The 24966-nt window shown below is 42.6% G+C and overlaps 1 protein-coding gene across 2 annotated transcripts in view; it reads left to right on the forward strand.

Moving 5' to 3' along the window:
- Nucleotides 1-24966, forward strand: part of LOC119650318 — a 135275-nt gene that overhangs the window by 81444 nt on the left and 28865 nt on the right. For both annotated transcript variants that reach the window (XM_038052973.1, XM_038052972.1), the window contains exons 3-5: nt 5409-5738; nt 13070-13177; nt 21881-21959. In XM_038052973.1, coding sequence (XP_037908901.1) covers nt 5594-5738; nt 13070-13177; nt 21881-21959 — 332 coding nt within the window. In that variant the 5' untranslated portion in view covers nt 5409-5593. The remainder of the gene's footprint in view (nt 1-5408; nt 5739-13069; nt 13178-21880; nt 21960-24966) is intronic.

Genomic DNA, 24966 nt, shown 5'->3' on the forward strand with positions numbered 1-24966 from the left:
TTCTAGTCAGTTATTTGGCCATGGTACAAGATTCAATAGGAGAGCAGGTAGGTATCGCAAGCATAGTTCAGATGCTCAATATCATGATCTATTAAAGTCGTCCATGTCCACCAATCTCTGAAATTCAACTTAGATTCAGCACGTGACATCGTGCATTATCATATGTTGCTCTGACAATAGCTATCAGTTTGCCCGGAATGCCCTTTCTGCATAGGGCATTCTCGATACACTCCTTGTTGACGCCGTCGATAGCCTCCTCGAAATCGTTGAAAAGCAGGTGAAGCTGAAATCTGAACTCTGAGCGCTGCTTCAAAATGATTCCTAGGCAGTGGATGTGATCATTGCAGAAGGGTCCAGAGTAGAATCCAATATGGTTTCTGTCGATTAAGCTTCGACTATATTTTTTTCGGCAGCAGAAAGCATGCATATGCCTCTCGATTGTCGCACTCATGACTGGTATGTTGGAATGTAGATCTATCATCCCCTTCCTCCGCTCTCTGGGAAAGATCTCTGATTTACAGATAGGTGAAAGAGACAGCTCTGCTAAGACAGCAATAATTATGATGTGTCGTTTCGCGGAAAAACCGCGTGCTCGCCTTGCTTAAGCACATTGATCTTGTTCCTTTTTCCCAGCGTTTTTCCTGTTCACAAGCGGGGTCGGCTCGCCGTGATCGGGTACGCCATTTGGCTCTATCAAATGGCTAATCTGGATGCAATCATGAGGCTTTTAAATCCCCATCCAGCGTATCAAGCCGCCGTTGTTTCGGCTGGCCCTTTGGTCGCTTACAGTTGACTTCGATGTTCAGACCAATCTTGGCGAGTGACTTCACGTTAGCGTAAATTACGTGACCATAACATCGAAGACGCCTCTTCCGCAGTTTTGCCATGATCGGTGCAACTCCATATCGATTGCGGATATACTCATTTCGGATGCGATCAAAATGTGTCACGTCAGTAGTTCAACGCAACCTCGTTGCGTCGTTCATTTCCTTTTACAGTCAGCCAACGCTCAGAACCATAGAAAGCGGCAGGATGGACGACATTGCGGTAAATTTTAGATTTGAGACATTCGTTGATACGTCGATCAGAAAAACCACCAGTTGTGGTTCAGATTTAATGTAAGACCGTGTTACATGAGGCGATCATTCCATTTTTGGACAAGTTGGTCGAGATCATTTCGAAAGGTACCTCAAAACTCGGGGGTATAAGATAAGAACAGATAAGCCAAGAGGACAAGAGTCCTTACCGGAATCAGTTCATCTAGATCGGACTTGCCACTTTTTTCGTTTGGGCCGGGAGGAATCGAGATGTTCCCAAATCATTAACTAAAGAAATAAGTCATCATTGTTTCGGCCTTGGAATCGCATGTTCAGATGAGATTTGACTAATAATAATAATTCTTGCCGCTCATGAAGCGCCTCTTCGGACATTCGGACATTTAAATTGCTGATTTCTCGGCAAGCTGTTTTTTCAGGGTCGGTCGTCACAAATTTTTTTTTATTCAGATTCAGCTGCAGACTCGAGATAAGCTCCGATTTAAATTTGTCTGAACTATTAAAGCTTTATTCTGGAAGGCCCGCAAAGGGATGGAGGGTGAAGGGGAAGTTTTTTGATTGTCTGAGTTATAAATTTCAATAGCGGAAGGAATAATATGAACGCCGTATAATTTTCAGCCCAGGCCCACCTAGTTTTACAACTCTGTCCGCTGCGTGTTCTGTTGACAGATAATTCTCTTTCTTTGAAAAGCTTTGAGATGGATTTTTACCTACTTAAAAACAGAAAATAGCGTGCCGATAAAGGAACAAAGCACGAAAAGTCAAAAATATTTTTTACAGAAAAGACTAATAAATAACAACATAAACTTGTATTTTCCACCATTTGGTCACTACTTTCAATAAATCACCCAATTTGTTAATATCACAGAAATCAGCGTGTCATCAACATTTCCGCTTGCCAACATATTTCAATTTAATATTTCACTTAATGGCCATATAACGATTTAATTTCGAATAAAACAAAATCTGCTTTTAAGCCTCTTTTTACATCTTTTGCTGGAGGGTAGCCGTTTTTATGTCGATTCGAAAGTATCTCACCTTTCTCACCATAACGTTTTTAATAGTGTGTTTACGCTTACATAGGAGTGATGCAGAATTAATTTTATAGTCTCATTAATTACTTCTCCACTTCCCGGTAAAGTCCAGTGAATTATTGTAATTGCTGTTATTGCGGTGACAACAATATTTTCACCCCATTTTAATGTCTGTATGTCTGTTGGAAAGTGGGTATTTGTGATGGATATATGAATGTCTGCATTGGAGTTGGAAGTTATTGTCAGTATGCATATATACTTATATTGTGAAATGTGGTTGGCAATGGAGGATCAGGCAGTTACTTCAAACTTGTTTCTCAGTATTTTAATCAAGATGGCCCTCCTCTCTACACTTCCTGTATCTTTTCGGTCTATCGTGTTGGCTAGTATATGCTGCTGCAAAATAACCGAAATCTTCTAGTCCACTAAGAATATGTAAATTGTTCTTTTAGTGCAACACTTTTATTATTAACTCTTGCTTTCGCGGTTTTAACTCATCCATTAGTTCATAGATTTATATAACTCCAACATCAGAACACCTTTCTGCCTTCATCTGATGCGGATTCGCTTTCACTTCTCGAAGGATATCGGCATAGGAGATATATACTTTCTTGGAAATAATTATTATTTTCGAGCGATTATTATTGTCCACCACAATTGAGGGAGTACTAACTTCCCCGGAATTTTCCCCAGGTCAGCATCCCTTGCTGAAGGGTCTTTTTTCATTTTTGCCGCCAAAGGGCTCATTGAGCTTAAGTTGAGGAGGAGTCAGCTACATTTCTCGCGGGACTTTGCCACATCGCTTGAATCTTTTTCTCTTCTAATGCCTTAATATGGGAAAACTTAATGCCCAGTATCAGAGCCCTGATACCTGATAATGGATATTCCCCCTCTCCTTGAAGAACTCACAGAGTTCATTTATGCGGTTTACTGCCTTCTACCTTCATCTTCTGTACCAGCAGTATTATTGTCAATCTCTGGACTATCTAAATTTCTTGGTGAATCCCGCGACGAGGGGTAACTTTAACCTACGCGTTGACCTCCCAAAGTTCAACCTATTACGAAGAGGATTTGGTGTGGATCCCATTTTCATTTCACTATTCTCTTTTGTAGCGCTAAGTGTCACAGTAGCCAAGTTTCTCACTACTGAGACATTGCAGTCGCTAGATATCGACGAGCGGGCGGCCTCTGGCCCACTCCCAAAAATCGCTGAAACAGGGTTTCCGAAGTCCGCCACCCTAAAAAAATTTCTTTCTCGTCCTCCATATTTGGTTGGATTTCTAGGTATCTTTGACATAACAATAATCGTGGCCATCGTTCTTATGACTGACCCATCCATGGATGTTCACTTGTTCCTACCTGCCTGGTCTATCGTCTATCGACCTAAAAGATTAAAAAAAGTGAATGGCGGTTTCATCCAGGACAGAGAGAGCGTCATCTCTGCCTTGGGAGCAGCATGACCGTAAGTGGTTAAAGGTGGTAATTGCTCCTTCAGATATAATCGTAAACAAGAGATGAATGCGAATTATATCTAAGCAAAATCCGCTATTATATTCAGACGTAAAATTGGCCGAAGTGACATTATTTTATTTGAGGATTGTTGGCATCCAGTTGATGTTAGACCGGACTAATTGAGAGAAACTTTCTTCCACATTTGTGGTCCACGGACTCGTTTTTTTGGAACTATATACCTACAAGTTCCAAAAAAGTGACTGATGGTTTCGTCGGTTCGGTTCGGGAGAAATAGCCCGACCTAGGAGAAGATAGAAGTAGGGTCACCAATGCCAGGACCGGTTTCAAGGAAAGGTGCTGATTATCAGGAAGTGATCAAGGTTTGAATGGGTGGTCCCTACATTACTCGGCTCAAAACGTTCGATAGGACAATAGAAGGTACGAAATTTGGGAGGCTAATTTTGTTATGTTTCCGTCAAGGTTTCATGATCAAAACTGTGCCTATTTGTGCGGAAAATGTTGTTGGATTGCGGGCCTGCAATGACTGTGCAATCTTGTTTTGCACAAGGGCACTATTTGATGTTTGCGTTCGTCGAGGAAGAATGCCTGATACTATAGTCAGTCGCGATAAAGTGCAATTATGCCAACCTTTAAGCCTGTTTGGTAAATTATTGATTAATAAAAAAAATGATTATTGTGTTGGATGAAGGACTGCGGAGGACTGATTGGTGATTGTGTAACTGTTGAGTTGCGTTGAGCCTTGGCAAACATTAGGGAACGTCAATTTACGAATTTTGGACATTTCTTCCACTCGCTGAGCTTGTTGCTCGTATTTGAACACAGAGTTCCAGGGAACATAGTAATTTTGATTCCAAAAGTTTTCAATCCAATCCACGGTTTTATAAAAAATGTTCATAAAAGCCGACATACAACAAGCCTTCAAGGTACTTCTTCTTCAGTTTCCCTGCTGCTCTCAGCTTCTAAATTTTTCCTGACATTTTCGTCCTCTGTTTCGAAATAGTGTTCCAAATGTTAGAGGAAATAGGAGCTTGCAATGGGCTAACTTTTCAACATCTCCGAAAAATGCGTTTCGTCTAGCTTCCGGGCTAAAGGGCGCCTGGCAACGGCAGGGCCGAGAAAAATGTGATGTTGCTTCCCATATGTTATGGTATATTTTCAATCAGGTATTTATCTGGCTTTTCCCCATCTCCTTCCGTTAAGTACAAAATGGAAATTTTATGTTTTCTCTGGAAGCACAAGTAAAGTTATATTACGACGTCAACACCCCGAGAAAGGTTTGCAGCAAGATTATGTATAATTTTTAGATTTGGTTTACTAATTGTCTGGGGTAAATTTACCAATCGTTATCTTTTCGTTTCTTTCTCTATTTCTTTAGCCTTTGTACCTTTCAGCAGTGGGGTCGGTTCGCCTGAATTAAGTTCTTCACTTCTCTGGGTTATTTTTTAATTTATTTTACGAACTTTGCATTAAATTGAATGTCTACAGACACTTCCTGCTCATTGCTCCGCGTGAAATATGTAAAATAATTTCCATTATCTGTTAATTTCGAAAATGCAAACAGAAAGATAGAACTTATACCCTCACCCTCACGAAATTTCATTTATCCCGGAAAAATAATCAAGTCGACAATCCATTGAAAAAACAAAAAGCAAAATACCAAGCAAAAGAATGCCTTGGTAAATCCAGTCAGCCATCAATTCACTAGATATCCCTTGGAATTTTGCTTTTTATTGAGAGCAGCTTCCTTAATCCCCCCATTGTCCTATAAAGCATAATCCGACTTAAAACACAAATCCACTATTTCATATTGAATAATAATTCCTCCTCGCTTGGCTTCCATTTGCAGATTACACCCCCAACATTCATCCTGCATTCGTGTCCTTCGACCGGGAATCTACTCCATATAATCGGGCATTCATTCCAAGTCAGATTTCTCTTCCGCCTTTCAAAATTGGTGAGCTAAAGGAGCCGTGGTGCTCCCTAGCTACCGTTCAGCCACGACCAGGACATTTGTTTTCGACCAACGTCAAGATGAAGATGTCAAAGCTATCGAACCAGACCAATTCGCAGGATCCGCAAGCTGTGAACTCGCGAATTTTCGTTGGTAATCTGAATACGTTCCAGTGCTCGAAAACGGATGTGGAGAGAATGTTTCAACGATATGGACGACTAGCAGGTACGTAGAAGATACTTTGAATCATTTAGTTTGTACTTTATTTACATTATTTGCTGTGTAAGTAGGACAAAGTGAAATAAAATGAGTTTCATTGCATGTCCTTTCGATTTACATCACTCCCTCGCTCTTGGTCCCAGTATTTATTTGGGTCAAGTCAATTTTAAATGCGAAACGTTTCGAAAAGGATGGAATGTTAAATTCCTGCATACTGTTGAGAAGTATCCATAATGAATTAGCAAAGATCCATTTTAAGAACTTGAACAGTTAACAAGATTTTCTATAAATAACTTTAATGAGCAAATATTGATTGAAGGTCAGCGAATTTCGATGTTTATGTTTTAAATCGATAATGGATACGTATACTGTTCTGCGCATTTTGTTCTTTCGCGGGAGATTCGGTGGAGCTATAACTTCTTATGCCACATGGGAATAATCATCATTACCCATTACTGAAAAGGTAAAAAGGCAGGTCGTCCCATTGGATAGCGCCTGGGAACGTAAAAGTTCAGGCGGTCAAAACGGGAGACGCCATCGAGTTTGAGGTTAAGGAAGCAACCACGAGGACAGATGGTAAGCTCCGAGCTACATGATACCCTTTTTGGGAAAAAAAATGCCGAAATCATTAATCAGGCAGAAACGCAAATAATCTCACCTGGGTAACTGGACCTCATCCGAAAGAGGATGCTACCATCATTCAGGGAAATATCGCCATGGAAGTCACAGAAGATACAATGAATATGAAGGAACTTCTAGACCCTATTACACCCTAGCTAAACTCCTTGACCCCAGAGAAACAGATGAAAATGCAAATCGCTGGTGTTGCCCCTTTCTGCGCAAAACCGAAGGCGCCTAACCCGCTAAGGGGGAGGGAAAATTGATAAAAGACAACTACGGAAAAGTAGTGGAGATCTGATGCCGACAACGTAGCAAGAAGAGTTCCGCGTGGATGTAGGCAGACGCACGAAGAATCGTCTTAAGTTGGCTATTGAGGCTAGTGACTCCATGGGGCCAAAGAGGAGATCTTTCGCGGTAGTTTTTCGAAAGATTCGCAACAACTCCAAACCAGAAGACCTTGAATTGCACGTCAAATCTATTTCATGGGGTCTAACTGGTGGTATACTTGTCGAATTTGGGTTAAAGACTGACAAGAAGAATACGTTCTGCGAGCATCCTATATACGAAGGCAACCTTGAACGCATGTACACTCTAAAATGAAGCATCTGGACTGTCTTGAGAACAAAGAAGAAGTGGAGGAAGCGATTAAAGAGGTTTGCAAAATGTGAATAACCTCAAGATGGCAGTAAAAAATGAGAACTTAGAAAATCAAAATTGGCCATTGTTTCCGTTACTGATTCTTTTGTTCGGGGATCATCTGCAAGATAACTTGGAATACGGTTCCGACCCGCTGCTTTAAATGCTGGACTTACAGGCTAATAGCAAAGCACTTTGACTTATAAGGGGGGACCCAGGCACAAAGCAAGAACTTGCGAGTATGAAGGAATTAAGAATCAAGGTCTGCAGAATTGTGACGTTTGCCTTAGCGTCGTCACTGTCGACGAATGGTGCTCCTTGCGACGCTAGATGTTAGAAACGCCTTCAATTCTGCGAGGTATTGCGGCGCTTTCAAGGCGCAGCAAATTGCTCCATATTTCAGGCTACTTTCTGCGAAAGTTGAAAGACTATTTAAAGCACCGCCTTGTTCCACGGGACGCGGGAAGGACAACGTAGAATGAGAGCCAAATCGTCATGGGTCAGAACCTTTGGATTGCTTCATAAGATAGTTCGATACGATTCGCGATGTCTGATGAATCATATCTGGTCGGATATGCGGATATTGTTGCGGTAATGATGATGCCCGTAATGCTGAGTGAGCTTAATTTACATTGGGAATGGTGATGCGCCGACTCAGCATGTGGATGGTTTTCGTTAGCTCTTTTATTGTTCGGAAGTATGGGTTGGCGTTTTGGCACGAATACAGCGACGAGAAGCTTTGGTTGACTGTTACCTAACCCGGCCGCTCAGTGAACATGAGTATTTGTAGCCTTACTGCAAGGAGTGGTGGGTGATGCGTGCCACATTTTTTCGCAGAAGGTGGGTGCACCATCATCATCACCTGTCTCAAATGACTCCGAACAACGTAAATGAGGTTATGCTGTATAACGAGAACATGTGGAGCGTTGTGACACGGTATCCTCCAGGCATTCTTAAGGGAAAAAAAGAGGAGGATAGATTTGAAAGACTGTAGGATAGCTGCGGCTCCCTAAACCCCCCTCTTCTCCTACAGTAAATAGGTCTGGTCTGACATATGATAATGTGATAAATGGTCCAGGGTCGATGTCCTAGACGCCAAGGGAAGTGTTTTTGACAGTAGAATGCCTGAGACGGAAATGCGACACTCGCGTAAAAATATTTATAAGCCCGCCTTGCAACACGCTTTGCCTGGGCTTTATGTCATTCTTCTTAATTTTCGTTTGATCGGCTGTGATCTGCAGATCTAAGGCCTATTTTCCAGCAGTCTTGTTAGGCTTGGTGTCCAATTTGACAACCAGATTTCCTGAATAAATGCCAGACTTTTCCTCGTTTCAAAGCGCCGGTATTCACTAAAGCAATCTGGAAATTCACGAATTTAGAGTCACTTTTTACTCCAAGTATCTTTCGCTTGCAATAGAAGAAATGAAAAATACCAAAACATAACTTCCTGCAAGTGATCCAAATTTCTTGCGATCGGGCAGATCACATAATTTGCCGGTTCACCCTCTATCAGCTACCTTAAATAAAAGCACAAAGCCCCCTTCTGTGAACCACACGCATAACCTCAAGCCTCTTGATGAATTTGAAGAGCTAGGAGTAACCGCTGCCTTGATCGCGTGGTGAAGTGCATCCTTCAGTGTTTTCTTAAATTTCTATACTTTCTGCATGTCTAATTTCCTCATATCGCTTTTGTAGTTCATCAGGGAGAACGTAAGGTTGGTAAAGTATATATATAAGCGATATGAACAAATTATACGTGGCCTTGATTCGCATGAGTCTATTAAATGAACTACATGCACGCTATACCTGAAAATGAAAATAAAAAATAAGAATGGCTCGACAGCGCCGCGTGGAGCCGTGAAACTCCAGATCCGAGTGCGGTGGTCGCAAAGCAAAATCCACGATCGATAGCACCCTCGATCGATGTTTTCACTGCCTCAGATGTATTGTGAGCTTCGACCTTCGAGGTTCAGTCACTGCCTTGACATTCTCAAGACATTAGATTGGAGGATACCCCAAGAAGAGTTTTGCGGAACTCATGTCTCATACAAGAAATACAAAAAAATAAGTAAAAGAAACTAAAACAAAGATTAATAGCATTCAAAGAACCGCGTGTGCAGGTGCTACTATCACCACAGCCTCCTTCTGGCCTTGCACTTACCGAAGATATCCTGGAGGCTGGTGGGGCAGTGCAGAACAGTCGGTGCGACACGTTCAAGGCCGCCCTCCTCTGCGTTCTTGGTCTTAGGAATATAGAGCGGAATGAGCGGGCTGACGAATTGGCCAGGTCGGGCTCTGCTCTTGGTAATCCTTCGGCGAGTACAGCCGGTATCTCGATAAGGACTGCCAAGGCTGGAACCTACTCGCACTACTTTGCTGCCGTGGAACTCAGATGGCGAAGCCTCACCACCTGCGCCAAGTCAAAGAGGATTTGTTTCGCTTTTAACAAAACCCGGTCGCAAGAGCTCCTGTGCTAGACGCATTGGAATACATACAAAATTACAGCGGTCTGCACCGGGCACGTACTCATAGGGGACCATGTCGCAAGGCTCGGCATACCATACACTACAGAGCACATTGCAAAAGGTGCGGAGAAGAGTGAGAAACCCTTAGGTACTTCCTTTGCTATTGCGTAGCACTAGCTAGAGTCAGGCTACGGACACTAGGTAAACCATTTTTTGAGGGCCTCCGAGAGATTTCCAGCTGCAGGGTGGCAGCGCTGCTTTCCTTCGTGAGTACTACTGGCTGGCTCTGTAGATCTTAGCCGGCTGAACTCTGCGTCCTTGCTCTCATAACAGCAGTCACTGTCTTGGGAGTTTGTGGCATCGAAACGGAGCCACTTGTTAGGAATTCTAAGTAAAATTTAAGAATCAAAAAAAGCCGGAATTAATGTCACCTAGATCATGGTACTACTCGTCGAGCACTATCTCTTGATACACTCATTCTTCTTCACCCATTGCCGACGCTGATTCGGTTGGAAAGTCAATTCTGAACCTTTGGCCTGCGAAAAGACGCGAAGGCAGCCGTTCAAGTATTCACAACAAGAGATAGCTTAGTTATGTTTCGATACTCGTTACATGATAACCTCTTATTGGTTCTTTTCCTTTTTCTTTTTTCTTTTTCTTTACACGGGATACTATCTTATGTCGCTAAGCCGCGGATACTGCAAAAGTTTGACAGAATCCAAAAGCTAGGGCCGATAAATGTGGCTCAATGGATTCCAGCTCTTTGCTATCCATAGCTAAGCTTCAACATCATCATTATCAGAAGTTCTGCTAAGTTCTGCGATACAGACACATTATAGTAAGTAAATTGATATGTTGAATTGCTCCGAATACCGGTTACTAATGACGGGAATCTGTTCCGAGAGTGTTCAGAGCTGAGGTTTTTATTAAAGGGTCGATTTTTGATTACGATGAAAGAAATAAAGACCTTAATTGATATTAGGTAGCATGTTTTTGTTATTTTCTTTTAAAATCGTCCCCCTAAAGGTCTTATTATAAAGCTCCTGCTCTAATGGGATCCTCAGGACATTAAATACCAACCGCAGTAAGGTGGTTAGTGTGACACTCTAAGCGCAAACTGCATAAAACGCAACGTGCAGCCATTATTCGTCAAATATTTTTTCACAAGAAATACAAAAAAAGCATTCTTTCCTGATGCGTGGAGCTTCCGGTTTTCCAATTGTTCCTGTCCTCTTCTATTATTTCAGTCTGAAGAAGTATTCTGACTGGTCCACAATGGGAATCTGTGTTACCCGGTGGAGGAATCATCTCGCTTAGGTCAGGTTCACCCCTTATCACGGTCGCAAGTTTGGTTCCGGTGGAGCATTAAAATTTTAAAACTGCTAGCTAGCGTACTATTTAGGTCCGTTTCCCATATTTGGACTTGCATATTTAGACCAATTTTAGATAGGGTGTTTTCGGTGGTGTGGGTTAATTTTAGTTACATTACATTTGACTTGACTTGACAACCGGCTGCTACCAAAAGTAAACTGACTCTGACAGCACTCCTTGTGTCCTCTTCCATATTTGCAGATGATTCCCTCTTACAGTTTAGTATTTTCTCAGATGAATTTTTCATAGCGTTTTTTTCACGGTCCAACTATTCCCTTCGGCCTAGATTTTTCATTTCTCATCTGCCTTTTATTTATTTATCCATCAACCTTGCATAATGCTTTTTCGCTTCCTTCCGATTTATTCGCATTCTCTCTTTCAAACATTCAAATGTTTCCTTGCGTGATTTCGTCAGCAGCTTCGTACTTTTCTTGCTTCCCTATTTTTGGTAAACTCCAACATTCTCCAATCTGCGAAGTATCTGCACAATTTTTGAGCTACACCATTTATTTCGGTTGACCTTACAGGTTCTTCCTTATGATTCTTAATAGCCGCTCCATTTTTCAATCATGGTTTCGTCTGCAGGGCTTCACGAAGTCTACCCTCCAATTTTGCTGCCAGTAGTACAGAGCTTCAGAAAAGTCAACCTTCAATGCCAGCGTTTGACAATGCGGTTCAACTCCGTTCATGATTTACCGAGAAGCTCGCATTTCTTCTTCACTGCTCTACGCGAATTTCTAGCCATCGATTATCCTGGGATAGTGGCCTCCATTGCATGTCATAACCCACAATGAAGCTGCTGCCTGTCTTTAATGTTTGACTTATCGACAATTACTTCGGCTTGCTGATCAACATATTTACGAGTATCTGGCTGGTTCCACAATCAAGTGATTTATTAGTTTTTCGTCTTAGGCTAAAATACCCCGATACCACGATGCAAACGTGAATTGATGAAAGTTTGCAGCTGTTGCTTAACAGTGTCATTTTCCATATAATATTAGAGCTTATAGATACCACTGGCGTGAAACAACCTCAACTTCATGTTGTTGTTGAGTTGGTTGCATTTTAAAACTTTGGATAAAACAGCGAACGTTTCTCTCCATTCTTTCCTCTTCTTCCGGCCTCTTGTAAAAACTCCCTTTATTTCACTGCAGATCTCTCAAAATCTGACATTTCGTAATACAAGGACCAAGAGATGTCGAAAATTGGATTGGTCATACAGAACGCGCCTTAAAACAGCTGAGGACCAACAGGATGGATTTCTTTCTTCTTTTTCGCGACGGTGGATCTAAAAGTTTTTCGACTCCGGGAGCGCAGGCGAGCTTCCATTTTTGCCTTATTATCGCGCCTCGTTTCAAAGCATTTCTTGACTTTCCATATTTGTTTCATCTAAATTCAAAAGACATGTCAACTTTGTAGATGGCTGGTGAGGGACTGAAATGCCCCAAAAGGGCATTCTTGTATATCCTTGTTCGACGATTTTTCAATGGAGCTGCACTTAGGTCTTGGCGGACCTGCACGGTTGATGTTTGTCTCTCTTTCTTTTGGTTTTCAAAATAGCTCTGCCCTCACAACTGACCGTAGCTAGCTCGGATGTTCAAGTTGCCTAACCCCACGATCGAGGTTTACTACAGGATTTTCAACTTTTGTCTCAATAATGCTTGCATTTGAGGGCGGCATGCTATTAATAGATGTGCCTATCGATGTTTAGAAGAAGGAACTGAAAACCGCTTTATCGATTTTCACTCAAATTGACTTAAACTGCATCGAGCGATAAATGCAGCAAGTAAACAACCAATCTTTGCTCTTGCAGACAAAACAAGGAAAAAGTATTTTTTTTCTTTAATTCAAATTTATCTAACTGTTTAGTGAACTCATTGTATTGTTTTCTTTAGCAATTTAAAGTTTCTGTTCTGAACTTCTGAACACAAATATCTAACTTGAATGAAATTCAATGTCTCCGTACTAAAGGAGAAACTTTGCTCTCAACTCATCTGGAAAGCTAAATATAGCACTTCATTTAAAATGTATTAAAAGCGCAGAATATTAAAATATTTTCACCCGAAATTAAACACGTACAAACATATGATTCAACAAGGTTCCTCAATCTTGAAGATTTTAGTTTATCTTATCCATCCAAGGCTTATCTAGCGACTCCTCTATCACTACTTTCCTCATGCTCAACAACAAACTTCGGTGATGGTATTTCTATGTATTTATTTCCATTCTTTTTCGTACTTTCAGGAATTTCCATGCACAAGGGGTATGCCTTCGTACAATTCACAAATCCTTTCGACGCCCGCAATGCATGCCACGGAGAAGACGGAAGAACTGTACTTAGCCAAGTCCTGGGTGAGTGGATTTACGTAATTTATTTTAATGCAATGCTTAAAGTACTAGAGCTTCGCGAATTTAGGGAATCCCAGCGAATCCTTGGGAATCGTGAGGTTGGTTTGCGTGGAAAGTCTGAGAAACATGAATTAACAATTGCTACGAGTATCTTTGATTTATGCAGTCATTAACGAATTTCATATCAGTTTTTGGAATTCGATATTTGCAATTTTCCGGGGTAATTAAATTCCCCAAACAATGGGGGAGTTTTGGTTGCATTGGCTTTGATTTATGACTTTATTCGGGAGCTGACTTCATAGAAATTGTATTATTTGGCGTTGATAGTAAACTGTCTGGGTTTTGATTAGCAGGGATACCAGAAAATTTTGATTATTGGAATGAAAAGGTGGTTCATCGTAGCATGTGAATGCGAAAATCAATACGATGCGCCTTTTGTATGCCAGCTCTGAAGCAATATATGATGGACTCCATTATTTTGAACTTATCTGTATTAATTAGTTGAACAATCTTGAAATGGATTTACGTTCCTGGAGCTACCTCCTGTTAAGATAAAATCATATAGAATATAGGAACAGTTAGTTTTTTAAGACATTTTTTTATTGAATCTTCTCTGTCAATAGAACCTAAGTTAGCTTCTTCCTCTTGGCAAAAGAGAAGAATATCTATCGGTACACCATAAGTGATTGTAAGAATGAACTCTAACCCAACACACAAGCAAAGAAAACCAGGTTCCGGTAGCTCAGATTAAAAATCTGGTCTCCTGTTAACATAGTCCATATTCCAGAGACTTATGCAGGCGACCCTTCTGAATTCTACAGCTCTAAAAACGGTAAGCGAAATTACACGCTTTGGAGGTGTCCTATAACCAAAGGATAAGACGTAGCCAACAAGAAAACCCAACGAAAGAAAATTAGTCTTATGCGATAATAAGGCAAGGAACCAACAATTCCATTAAAGCCCTTATTCTCCAGAAGGAAAAACGCAAGTGGAAGCTAGCCAAAAACACAACTGGAGAAACTGTTACCATTTCAATTCAACAATCTCAAAAAAGGTGCCTGCGAAAGCTGTTCGTCCTATTCACAAGAGTGACAATCCCCGAACCCCACTTTGGGCGCAATTATACAACCATCTTATGTTGACTACTGTCAACCATGAGGTCAGAACTATAACTGAGTTTAAATACTTAGGAGGCACTGAGAGGCCAGATGGGGCAATCATAAAAAAAAACCTGAAATATTCTGTTGACCGGCGTGCGGAAGGCCAAAATGCCGGGGATTCGATTTAAAGACTGCTTTATACTATATCCACTAGTGCTCTCCTGAGGGAATAAACTGTGAACTATTTTTAGTGTGAGATCGGGTCATGTCATTTATAGAGCTGCCTGACCTCTAAATCTTCTAATCACAACCCTGTAGACGCTTCGCCATGGGTCTATATCCGCCCCTGCGCAGAGTTGCTTGAAGCAGTTCCTCTTGCTTCGCTGTATAGTCATCTTCAAGCTTCTTTGGGCTTCCTTGTAAGCTCGCTGCTTCACTTCCTGGTCAATCCTACCCATTGCTCTCTGGGCCGCTGAAAATTCACTATTCTAACAGCTGTTGGGTCTTCTACTGGGAAAAGTATAACGTTTCGGCATCGATGAGTCTCATGCCGTCACAATACACTCCATGATATGGTGGGCTCTTGTCGAGGGTGTACCTGGTATTGTGTCCTGGTCCAACGAAACATCTATGAATCATTGCTCATTCTTAGACGAGCAAATTTGCAACCGTTTGGCTTGCTCTTCTAGTCAAAGGCTATTGCCTGGTGATCACTATGGATGTAGTGTTCACGGTCGTTGCAGGTCATATTGGTCATATTCTTCACTAGAACTGACAAAAAATCCACAACCGAACCGGACCCCACTTTCCAGTAAGTATTAACCTGCTATAGGCGTATGCCGTTTATTTTTGCCCAAACGAACCCACTTGTGGAATGCCTCATACATTCCTGTATGGCTTGGTCCTCGCATGGTCACAAAGCTGTCCCCTCCTATAGGACCGGCTGTGTGTGTGTCTGTGTTTGAAGCGGGGGAGAGGCAAAGTCTCTGACCTTAGTGGTCCATTGTACTTGATTCCCCCGTCTAACGGAATATCCCGGATTCGTTTATGTATCGCTGGATTTCTATTAGTGGCTTTCCGACACGGTAAACTTAGCCGCATATTTATTTGGTTCCCATAGAAAAATGTGGTGTGTTTAGCAGCATTTAGGCTCAGCCACCTGCCATTATGGGAAGCTTGTTCCCAGTTTTTGGCAGAAGCATTATCCAATCCACCCTAATTGTTGGTTTCGGGCCGGGAATGGGAGAAATTGAACCCTATCTTGCTGGCAAGAATTCATTTCCCTCTACACCGCAATGACCGTACACCCAGAGTAATTCCATCGTATTGAATCTGGAAACATAGCTCAGCCGATTTCTAGATTCCGGAACGACTTTGAGGTGATTAAAGGGCCTCTATCGCAACAGATCGTAATGCGCCTGCCCCTCAACTCTCACCCTCACTCACACTTCGTCAAGACTTCTGCGCCCAAGTTTACTAGAAAATTGCGTCCATTAAGAGGGTCGTAAACTGTAAGTCGACTTATTGTTGCTATTCGGGTAGACATCGCCGTACCCTTTATCTAAAGAAGTTTTTCTGGGTCGGCTGGCTGGTACATATCGTGGCCTGGTTTGTAAGCCAACTGTGGTTCCAGCTACCCAAACGCCAATTTCTCGATGCAAACGTCGAACGAGTTTGCCACAGCCCTCTTGAATGAAAAGCATCCACCGGCGTCAGTGTGGCCACATCAACCGTAAGGGCGGGAAATTTACAAATAATACCATACCATTATTTGGAATCACTGAAAGTCCATACCTGAGACAGCACCTATCAATTAAATCACCGGCGCGTTGTGTATTTGTACACACGTTCCGAGATCTCGACCAACAATTAGCACAGCTACGTCATCCGCATAAGTGTGAATATGTATTGGCAGATTTTGTAGTTCACATAGTAGTGAGTCAATAAAAATACTCCGTGAAAGTGGCGATAACACACCACCTTGAGTGCAGCCTTTCGTCCCTTCCGTTGTTAAGTACTGACCAACACTCACTTCAGTACAGCAATCTCTGCTTTAGCATAGATCCATTTAATTAAAATTTCATCAAGACCATGCTCTCTCACGACATCACGGGGCTTTTGGAAGGGCGCATAGTCAAACGGCCTTTCAATTGGTACGAACAGCCTCATCGCGTACTCACCTTTTGCCATGATATCAAGCTGATTTGTCTTTGGATTTGAATAGTCATCTTTCCCTTAACCTTCTGCCAACAGCACGTAGACCAGTAAGACATTATTATTATATTTCTTAGAAGTTTCTCTAAATGCTCTATATCCCTCTCTAGCATCGCTGGATAGATGCCATCCATGCCAGGTGCTTTGAAGTGTTCAAAGAATAGTATAGCAGCTCTCGCGTTTTCATTAGTAACAACCACTCTCGCAGTGTCCTAATTTCGCTTCCAACACCTTCGTCTTGAAAGGTTAGCAGAAACCGCAAATGGTCTTCCTCCCACTTTTGAGATCTGTTCTCCCAGGTGGTGTACTTGGAGTTCGTGAAAGTACCAGCCGATTTTCTAAGAGAGTCCAACTTGGCTGACTCATCCTTATTAAGTATTTTGCTTATCCTGGAAGTCTCTCTTTTACCTTCAAGTTCTTCAAAATATGCCCCAGAAGAGTCTTGTGAGTTGCAAAAGTTTAGCCAGTCTTCATTTTTATTATTCTTACAAGCACGATTCAGAAGGCCGGTTGTTTTCCTGAGCCTTTGCAGTCCTAGGTTCCACTACGGAACTGTTTTACTGCGTTGGTCTCGGGAAATAGGACAAAATGTGCAATTCGTCTTGCCGATAGCGGCAGAACCGTTTGTAAATATCCACCGGGATACCATGTTCTTCATTGTGAGAACTGCTATTTCGAGCTTTTCTGTTGTGAAAAGGGGGCAGTCCTCGATGCTTTTCGTGCTATTGACATCAATCCGTGCCGAATAATGTCCTCATGATGCAGTACCTGGTCTCTACTTAGTAGTCCTCACAAGGTATTCATACACCTCCTTCAATAGGTTCTCCCAACCGCGAATTTTCTTTTATTTATCGCACTGCGGAGTCTTCATTTGCTGATCTATGCAATGCCTTTATGCAGCATGCCGCCGCGCTGTCGTGTACACCTTGTGCCAAATGGCGGAGCTAATGGCACTCTTTCCGTAAATTGGCAATTTCTGCCGTCCACCAGTACATAAACGGCTTGCTAATGCTGGGGCTCCTCCAGGGCATGGACGCCGCACACGTTGCCGTTATCAGGTTAATAACTGAGTTTATCACGGTGTCAGTTGCAACGCTACCAAACCCCCGAAGGGCCCTTCAGCGCGACTCTGCCTGTTTTTTTCTTGTTCACCCACGCGACGTTCCAGATACAGGGTTCGGATTGGTGCAAGCTGGCAAATAGCGTCAACCACTTCGAATACGATGTACTGGTGATATTATAAGACTCGTACCCTATTCACCGACGGCACTAATGGTTCCGACGCCAAAATTGTGTCAGGGATGCTTTTCTCTCTCTCAGCCTGGGCGCCGAAACGTTGGCGTGGATTGGTGTTTAAAACTACTAGCCCGGTTTTCGCAGCCATTTCAAGGACCCGCTTCCCCCTGGAGTCTGGATAAGAATGCCCCATTGAAGGGCCTGGCATTCAAAGCACCGCCTACCAGGGTTCACTCCTTCGAACCCGAAACAGCGTCCTTCAGAAAATCAATCCTCCGCCGACAGTTAGGCATACTCTCATTCGGTATCAGGTAAATGCTAAAGAACGTTATCTCTAAACATTGAATCCAAACAAAGTCATTCTCTCGGCCTTAGGCTGTACGCGAAGTCCAACGCCATCCCGAACTCAGATGGCAGCGGTACCCGATAAGTCGAGATGCCATGAAGCCAGGTCCCTTTTCCGGTATTACTCGTTGATTAGCTTTAGATCAGCTTTTACCTCCACAGTGAACTGCGCTAGCAACTGGTGAGTGCTTCTAGTTCTGCTTTAAAGATTGGATTACGCGCCGGATCCGCAGTCTGTGCAACACTTTCCAAGACGCGCAACAATCCTTGCAGAGAATGCTATTTTTGCTTTTATTGCAGGTATTCGCTTGGTGACTTACCTGATCGGATTTGTGGCATACTGTTTTCCTGTCGAGTCCCTTGCAAGTTGCTGACTTGCGTCTATAGCCCAGACACCTGTAGCACATGATGGCGGTTACTCTTATTCGCACCCTGCATAATACCCATACAAACATTATTAAGGAAATCGCTCGCCTATTGCTCCTGGACTTACATCATAGCGAATTTTTGGTCTCGAGCATTCGCAGAAGTGAATCTATCCGGGCATTGGTTACCTCTGGACGTTCACTCTTTATGGTCTCTATTTCGACCTTTTTGTAAGGCTGTCCTGATCTCGGATTTCTAGAGAGCATATAGGCTCTAGACTAGAAACAAGAGCAATCTCTCCCGGTAGCCTCGTGCTCTTGCCAGCTGTATTTGGGCCTAATTCGACAAGAGCTCCGCCACACTACATTTTTCTAATGGAAGACACTTCTGCTCCATTGTCTTTGGGTTACATCTTGTAGCAGATTTTACTGGGGACTTTCGCACGTCTTGCCTTCTATCGGCTCAACGAGTAGAGAAGACGGTCTAGTCCTTTTTCGTTTCATTGTCATTTTTGTTTCTTGCTTGTAATTGCCTTTCATCCTTCCTAGCCTTCTTTTTTTCGGCCCTGCAAATTGCTTGGATAAAGAATCCCAGTTTGCTTTGCTTTCTGCCACCTTTTTGGCGCTTACGGTGTTCTCAGCGGGAAGTGCGGCTATTTCTGCTATTTTACCGGTAGCATAAGTACGTTTGCCTCAAAAACCAGTTCCACCAATCGAATCTATTCCAACAGCGAGGGAGTGTTATCATCACTAGACACCAATACAACCAGTTCTGCTCAAAGTTGGAGGACTGAAAAAAACACTCCTGAACTTTGACAGACAACTAGGTAACCATCAAGTCTACTCTGAACGGTGAAGATTACAAGGGTTCACGTAGCTGAGTCGGTAAATTTTTGATTCCTATCGATTGTTGAAAAATCTTCCTAAACCGGAATTTTTACTATCCCTTAAGAAAGGGGGCATGCAAATCCTGAAGGGCCTTTTAACGGACCCACTGTTTATTAAAATACCATAAGAAAAAAACTTGTGGTCCCGGCTGTATCTAGTTAATGTGGAGAAAAGGAGAAGATGACCATGCCGCAAAAAAGGCTTCCTTTAGTAAAAAATCTGCATACTCTCTGGCCCTGGCAGACGTTCTCAAATTCACAAAAGCGGAAAAGTACAATGGGCTTAACAAAATTCGTGAGTGCCGGGAACTGCGACTTCCTCCGGCTTGACAGGTCAAAAAGGCTGATACTGGCAACACAACGGTAATAGAAGGGGTGTTCTTTTAGAATTAGAAAGTTCCAATGAACCCTAGTTTATGCTTTGGTTATTGTCATCACAACGAACATACGAACTCGATTCCTCAATAAAAAATTGTTTTATTGATTAATCCTTGAAATATCTGCTCTGACAATTGTTCACATTTAATGGTAGTTTAAACCTCCGAAAGTTCAGTCGGATCTTCCCATCGACCAAAACAATTCATTCTTGATGATAATAAATGAGGATAAAAATCAAATTTAGGAGAACGCTACGACGCTAGGGATTTGTTTCCATGGAATAATTTGTACTCCACTGTCTGAAGGCACAAGACCCGACTAAGACTCTGAGGTAGGTCGCTCCTTCCAATCAAAACAAAGATTCCTTTTCGTCTCTCCCGCTATAAAAGCTGCAATTCATACGCTAATCTTCTAAATGTCCTTCAACAAAATTTTAGTGGTCTTCTCCTTTATCTGATTAAACTGACAAATGTTTAGATTAAAATTTAATGCCTGATCATTTTGTCACCGCTCACACCTTCCAACCTTTCGCCTGTCATTCATTCACCTGAGAGACCTACCCCCAATACAAAGACGACGATTTTGCCTCTTCATTTTCCTTCTAATCATTTTCCCGTTCAGAAATTTCGGTCTCGGCACTTTGCATCTCATCATAAACTTAGCGAAGAAATTGAATGAAAACTTACCAACATTTTGTCCCATTCGAAGGAGATGCTTTACACCCAGAAAATATTCGTGAGAGATTTTACCAACTGTTGAATGACTAAACGGAGCCACCCCGTTGCCCACTTTCGTCACTAAACACGACAGGTTCATCAGCGTCCTTCCCGCGACTCCCTACAGTACTCCCTGAAAGGGATAAATTCTTTAGTACAGTCAACTAACTTCTCTTTTATATCCGTTTCTGGATCAGATTTCCACTCTCGGTAGGTTGCACGAGGATGAGGTAGGCATCTCCCCCAATGGTCCTTGGCATGAATGACTTGTTTGCTCGGAAAGAAAGAAGGCGTTTACAAGAGCGTCCCTTTTTGTTTGGAATTTTCATGAAGGAGCTAGATGGCAGTGTGATGTTGGCGGTTCACCAGATAATGTTTTGTTGATGAACATCTCGACAACTCCTAGACAACAAGGATTTCTTTATTTTGTGGGTTGAATTCGGGTTTTTTGGGAAAACTTTCTGAAAAGTGAAAATTAATGTTGGATGTCCTGTTGATAAATGAACATTTAGGGAACGCGGGTCAGGATTGTGGCTCCATTCTGGTTAGAGTTCAGCACGATACCGAGAGCTGATTTTGACAAATTAACTGAAAGGTGTGACAAAACAGGGGAACAACCATATTTTAAAAGTTGCCGGTAAAAATGAAGTTTTTGTTGAATGGCGCTTTGGGGAGCCTTTTGAATGGGCCTTTATTATTTAGGACACAAGGAGGAATACTCGTTAGCATTGACAGTAACGCATTTATGTCACCAGTCTAGGCTGTTAAGTCCGTTCGATATTTGGCCAGTGATAAATGGTTTTATTATTGTGGAAGCGTAAAAAGAGTCAGTATTTTGTGAATTATTTATTCAAAAAAGATACAGAAATTGATTTATGTCATTCAATTCAAATGTTGAGTTGACAGTTTTATCTATCTTCCCTCTTATAGCAATAGTATGCCATGTATTGGCTTTATATCCGATCAACTTAGACAATAAGTAAACTTTGTCCGTCATTCAATTGTCACTACGCTTTCCACTATACACCACTGCCCACGTTTCCATCCTGCGGCCCCGTTACTCTTGTGTGCGGCAACTTTTGACCAGCCATGGAACATCCTTGACAGGCATTGTTTGTGCGGTAATCATCTGACCATGCAACCCAGTCTAGAAATTGAAAACTTGGCCGTTCATTCATGCATTCTACAATTCAAATGTAGAAGGTCCCTTCCTGGTAGTTAGTCTGTTGCTTTCTGATGCCGTCCATTTTCTGCAGTTGTCTGATATTCACCGAATGTCAAAGGATTCAAGTCTAACACAAAATTAAAAAGCAAAATTGCAAAGTAGAAAAAATATATATCAAGGGCGAAAGAATGGAAACGAAAGAGCCGATTCATGCCTCACCCACACCTCACTATTCACCATACAAGGATTGCAGTCATATAGAAAATTTCTAATTTGCTCTCTCGCCTTGCTCTTTTGCAGATGTCAACATGGTTGCGGAGCCCAAACCACATCAAATTGGACGAAAACGACAGAACGTTACAAAAACAGGAAATGACTGGTAAGTTCCCCTTTGGACATTGTCATCCGGAAACCGTCGTATTCCGCTACTTTTTGTTATGCAACCCTTATTCGCAAAAAAGGAAGATGCCGTTTTTCATTGTGGCATCTATTGGGGTTGGAGTTGTGAATACTTGGGACATTATATGTTTTATTTCGAGTGGAAACAAAATGGAACAAGGACACTTATCATTGCTACGACATTCATAGGTTTTCATCTGAAGCATCGGGTATACATGGGTACTCCAAGTTTAAGAAGGAACAAGTGTTGCGGAAAACTTAGGCCGTTGGTAAACGGGGTTTTTTTGTTCAAATTAAAAAAGAGAAAAATTTCTGCTAGGAAGGATTAAGATTATCAAATCCGGGTCGACCACCTGCGTGAATATGCCCCAAAATTTAACGAAAACCTATGACAAAATTGGCCACGCAGGTCTGCCAGCAACTAAATGCAGCTCCACTGAAGGGTCCCGTCGACACGCGCACAATTCTGTGCTAGCCAGGCTCGGGACTGTGAAGAATCACCAAAATTTCGCATATCATGTATCCGGCTTGTACGACCCAGCTGTCGCTCGACAGTGGGAGAGCTATCTTGCTCATCGAGCGACAAATTTACTGGGTAACCCGCATGGGAATATCGATGAACATTGGGCCGCTAGCAAAAATGCTCTCTTCTTGGGTGCTATGCAGGTTGTCGGCCCCCGGCTGCTGAATCGTAGACGCGGATTGATAAACAGAAGCGTTGGAAGGCTCTACTGACCGCTGCGGGTGATGGCAGGTACGGCGCGCTCGAACCCAGAGTCTCCAGACCTTGTTGGACGAGCCGAGTATATTTAGTCTCTCAAGGCATTCCCACACTAGGTTAGAGTTCACCTAGTTAGACCTAAGTGCCTTGATCGCTTCTTAGATATCGGTGAGAATAGCAAAGTTCTGCCTCCTGTAGTTCTTTTGGAAATTAAAGGAGGTACAGAATGTGCTAGTGTACCTACTCATTGGCTCCAAGTACATTTTCCTTGGACCAATGACCCCGGCACCCACTCCCTCCGCTGTAAGGAATCCGTCAGTGTGCCAAGTAGTATAGAATATTTAGGCTTGCCGCCTACGGCGTTCGCAAGATTTCGCGAATCTAAAAACATTCTGCAGAGGCAGGGAGGGTACAGATTCTTCACTGAAGAAAACCTTCTCAAGGTGTTTTCGTTTTAGATTTCAGGTGGCCGGGCGGCTGCATATAAAATGCAGGATCGTTTCCTCCTCGTCCTCATATTGGCTGAACGCCACCTCAATCTTTTCCATATGGTAGTTTAAGGAGCTGTGTCCCCTTAAAAGCCCTACTAGGGCTTTCATGTCCCACTTCTTAAGGGACAAGAAAAATGGCGCAGGATCAGGATTCACAAGGATTTTTGCCTATCGGCAAGAGTTTAAATTCTTCCACTCGGCTGCGTGAATCCATGCAATGTCACCCTTCAGAGTAGACTTGACCGTGGATGGACGAATGCCAAAAGCTGGCCCTGAACCCGCGAGCCTCTGAATCTGCGACAGCAATTTCCTGTTGTTAGCAAAGTTCAGTTCTGGCCACCAAACGATAAACACATAGATCAAAATGGGTTTTACTATGTTAATGAATCCGTTTTGGGGAAAGTTCCCAGATCTTACCTATCACAGTCCTACAGCACCGGAGCAATTTGCAGAATTTTTGACATTGCTCCTGGATATGGTGCTTCGACGTTAACTTGGAGCCGACATGTACTTCTATATATTTGATCCCTACTAAGGTGGATAGCGTGTAGCTTGCCCATAGCTAGTCCAGTCTTCCCAGCGTACACCAGCAACTGTGGATTACAGGCAGTGTTGCATTCAGTCATCATATATTGTGCCCGCAAATTTACCGGTAATTATTACGGCTAGATCGTCCGCCAAAGCTTGTGTGAAGACTTTTGTGCTCTCTAGGAGCCATAGCAAGGTCTCCATTACCAGGAGCCATAACAGAGGAGAGAGGACCCCTCCCTGTGGGCAACTCCTAAGACACCCTGCCTCCGTAGACTTCTGTCCGACCAATATGGGAATATTTCTTCACTCTAACAGGTGAAGGATCCAACTGATTAACAGCGCATCGATTCCATACTGTCTTGCCGCGTTACAAATCGCCGCGATGAGACATAACTAATTAACCGGGAGCGCATGTTTGAGTCATTGAATGAGGATATATCGTCTATTCTTGCTTGGGTGAAAGCAAATCGTCTTCACTTCAATGCTCCTAAAACCAAATGACGTCTCATTTCGAAAAAACGATGTACCCCCCTCTCCTTACAATCTATTCCTGTCGACGGTGGGAGTATTCTCGACTCACCCTCACTCAACATACTGGGTATTAACATCTCTAGTAAGCTCAGCTGGAGCGACCACATCTTCGGGATTTGCGAAAAATGCCATTAATGTTTGGAGTTTCTGAATCGTTGCAAAAAATATTTTTCACCATTCTACCTAGCGCAGATCTTCAAGATTCACGCTAGACCTAGACTCGAATGCAACTCTCTCTCTAATTTTCTCCTCTCTATCATTATTATAACGGGTACCGTTCCCAGGAAATATCAGGTCTTATCCCTTGTAGAGCCTCTCTCAAACAAAATACCTGGCTAAGTAGCCGCTCCCATCCCCATGCTCTGTGCTCTATGCACCGTGAAATATCACGAATCTTATCTCGAACTATACAAATGTGAAAGAGACTACCACCTTCTGTTTTCCCGTCTGACAACAACATTCAGATGTTTAGGCAAGGAGTGCATCACATTCCAGCCCCTAACTTCTTTCCTCCTCGCCAAGGCTGTGCCATCGCTTTATACCATCAAAGGGCATCCCCTGAACTTTGGCATCACTATAAATTAAAAAGAAAAGAGAGTTGGTCTCTTCGCAAGCATTTCCATGATAATCGTTTGGCCAACTTTATGCTTTTATTTTGACCGTTTTGAGTCTTTTTGTACTGCTCGCTTGAGGAGTACCTTGTCGTTCTCCTT

Source organism: Hermetia illucens, chromosome 2 (genome assembly GCF_905115235.1).
Source record: "Hermetia illucens chromosome 2, iHerIll2.2.curated.20191125, whole genome shotgun sequence".
Taxonomy (NCBI): domain Eukaryota; kingdom Metazoa; phylum Arthropoda; class Insecta; order Diptera; family Stratiomyidae; genus Hermetia; species Hermetia illucens.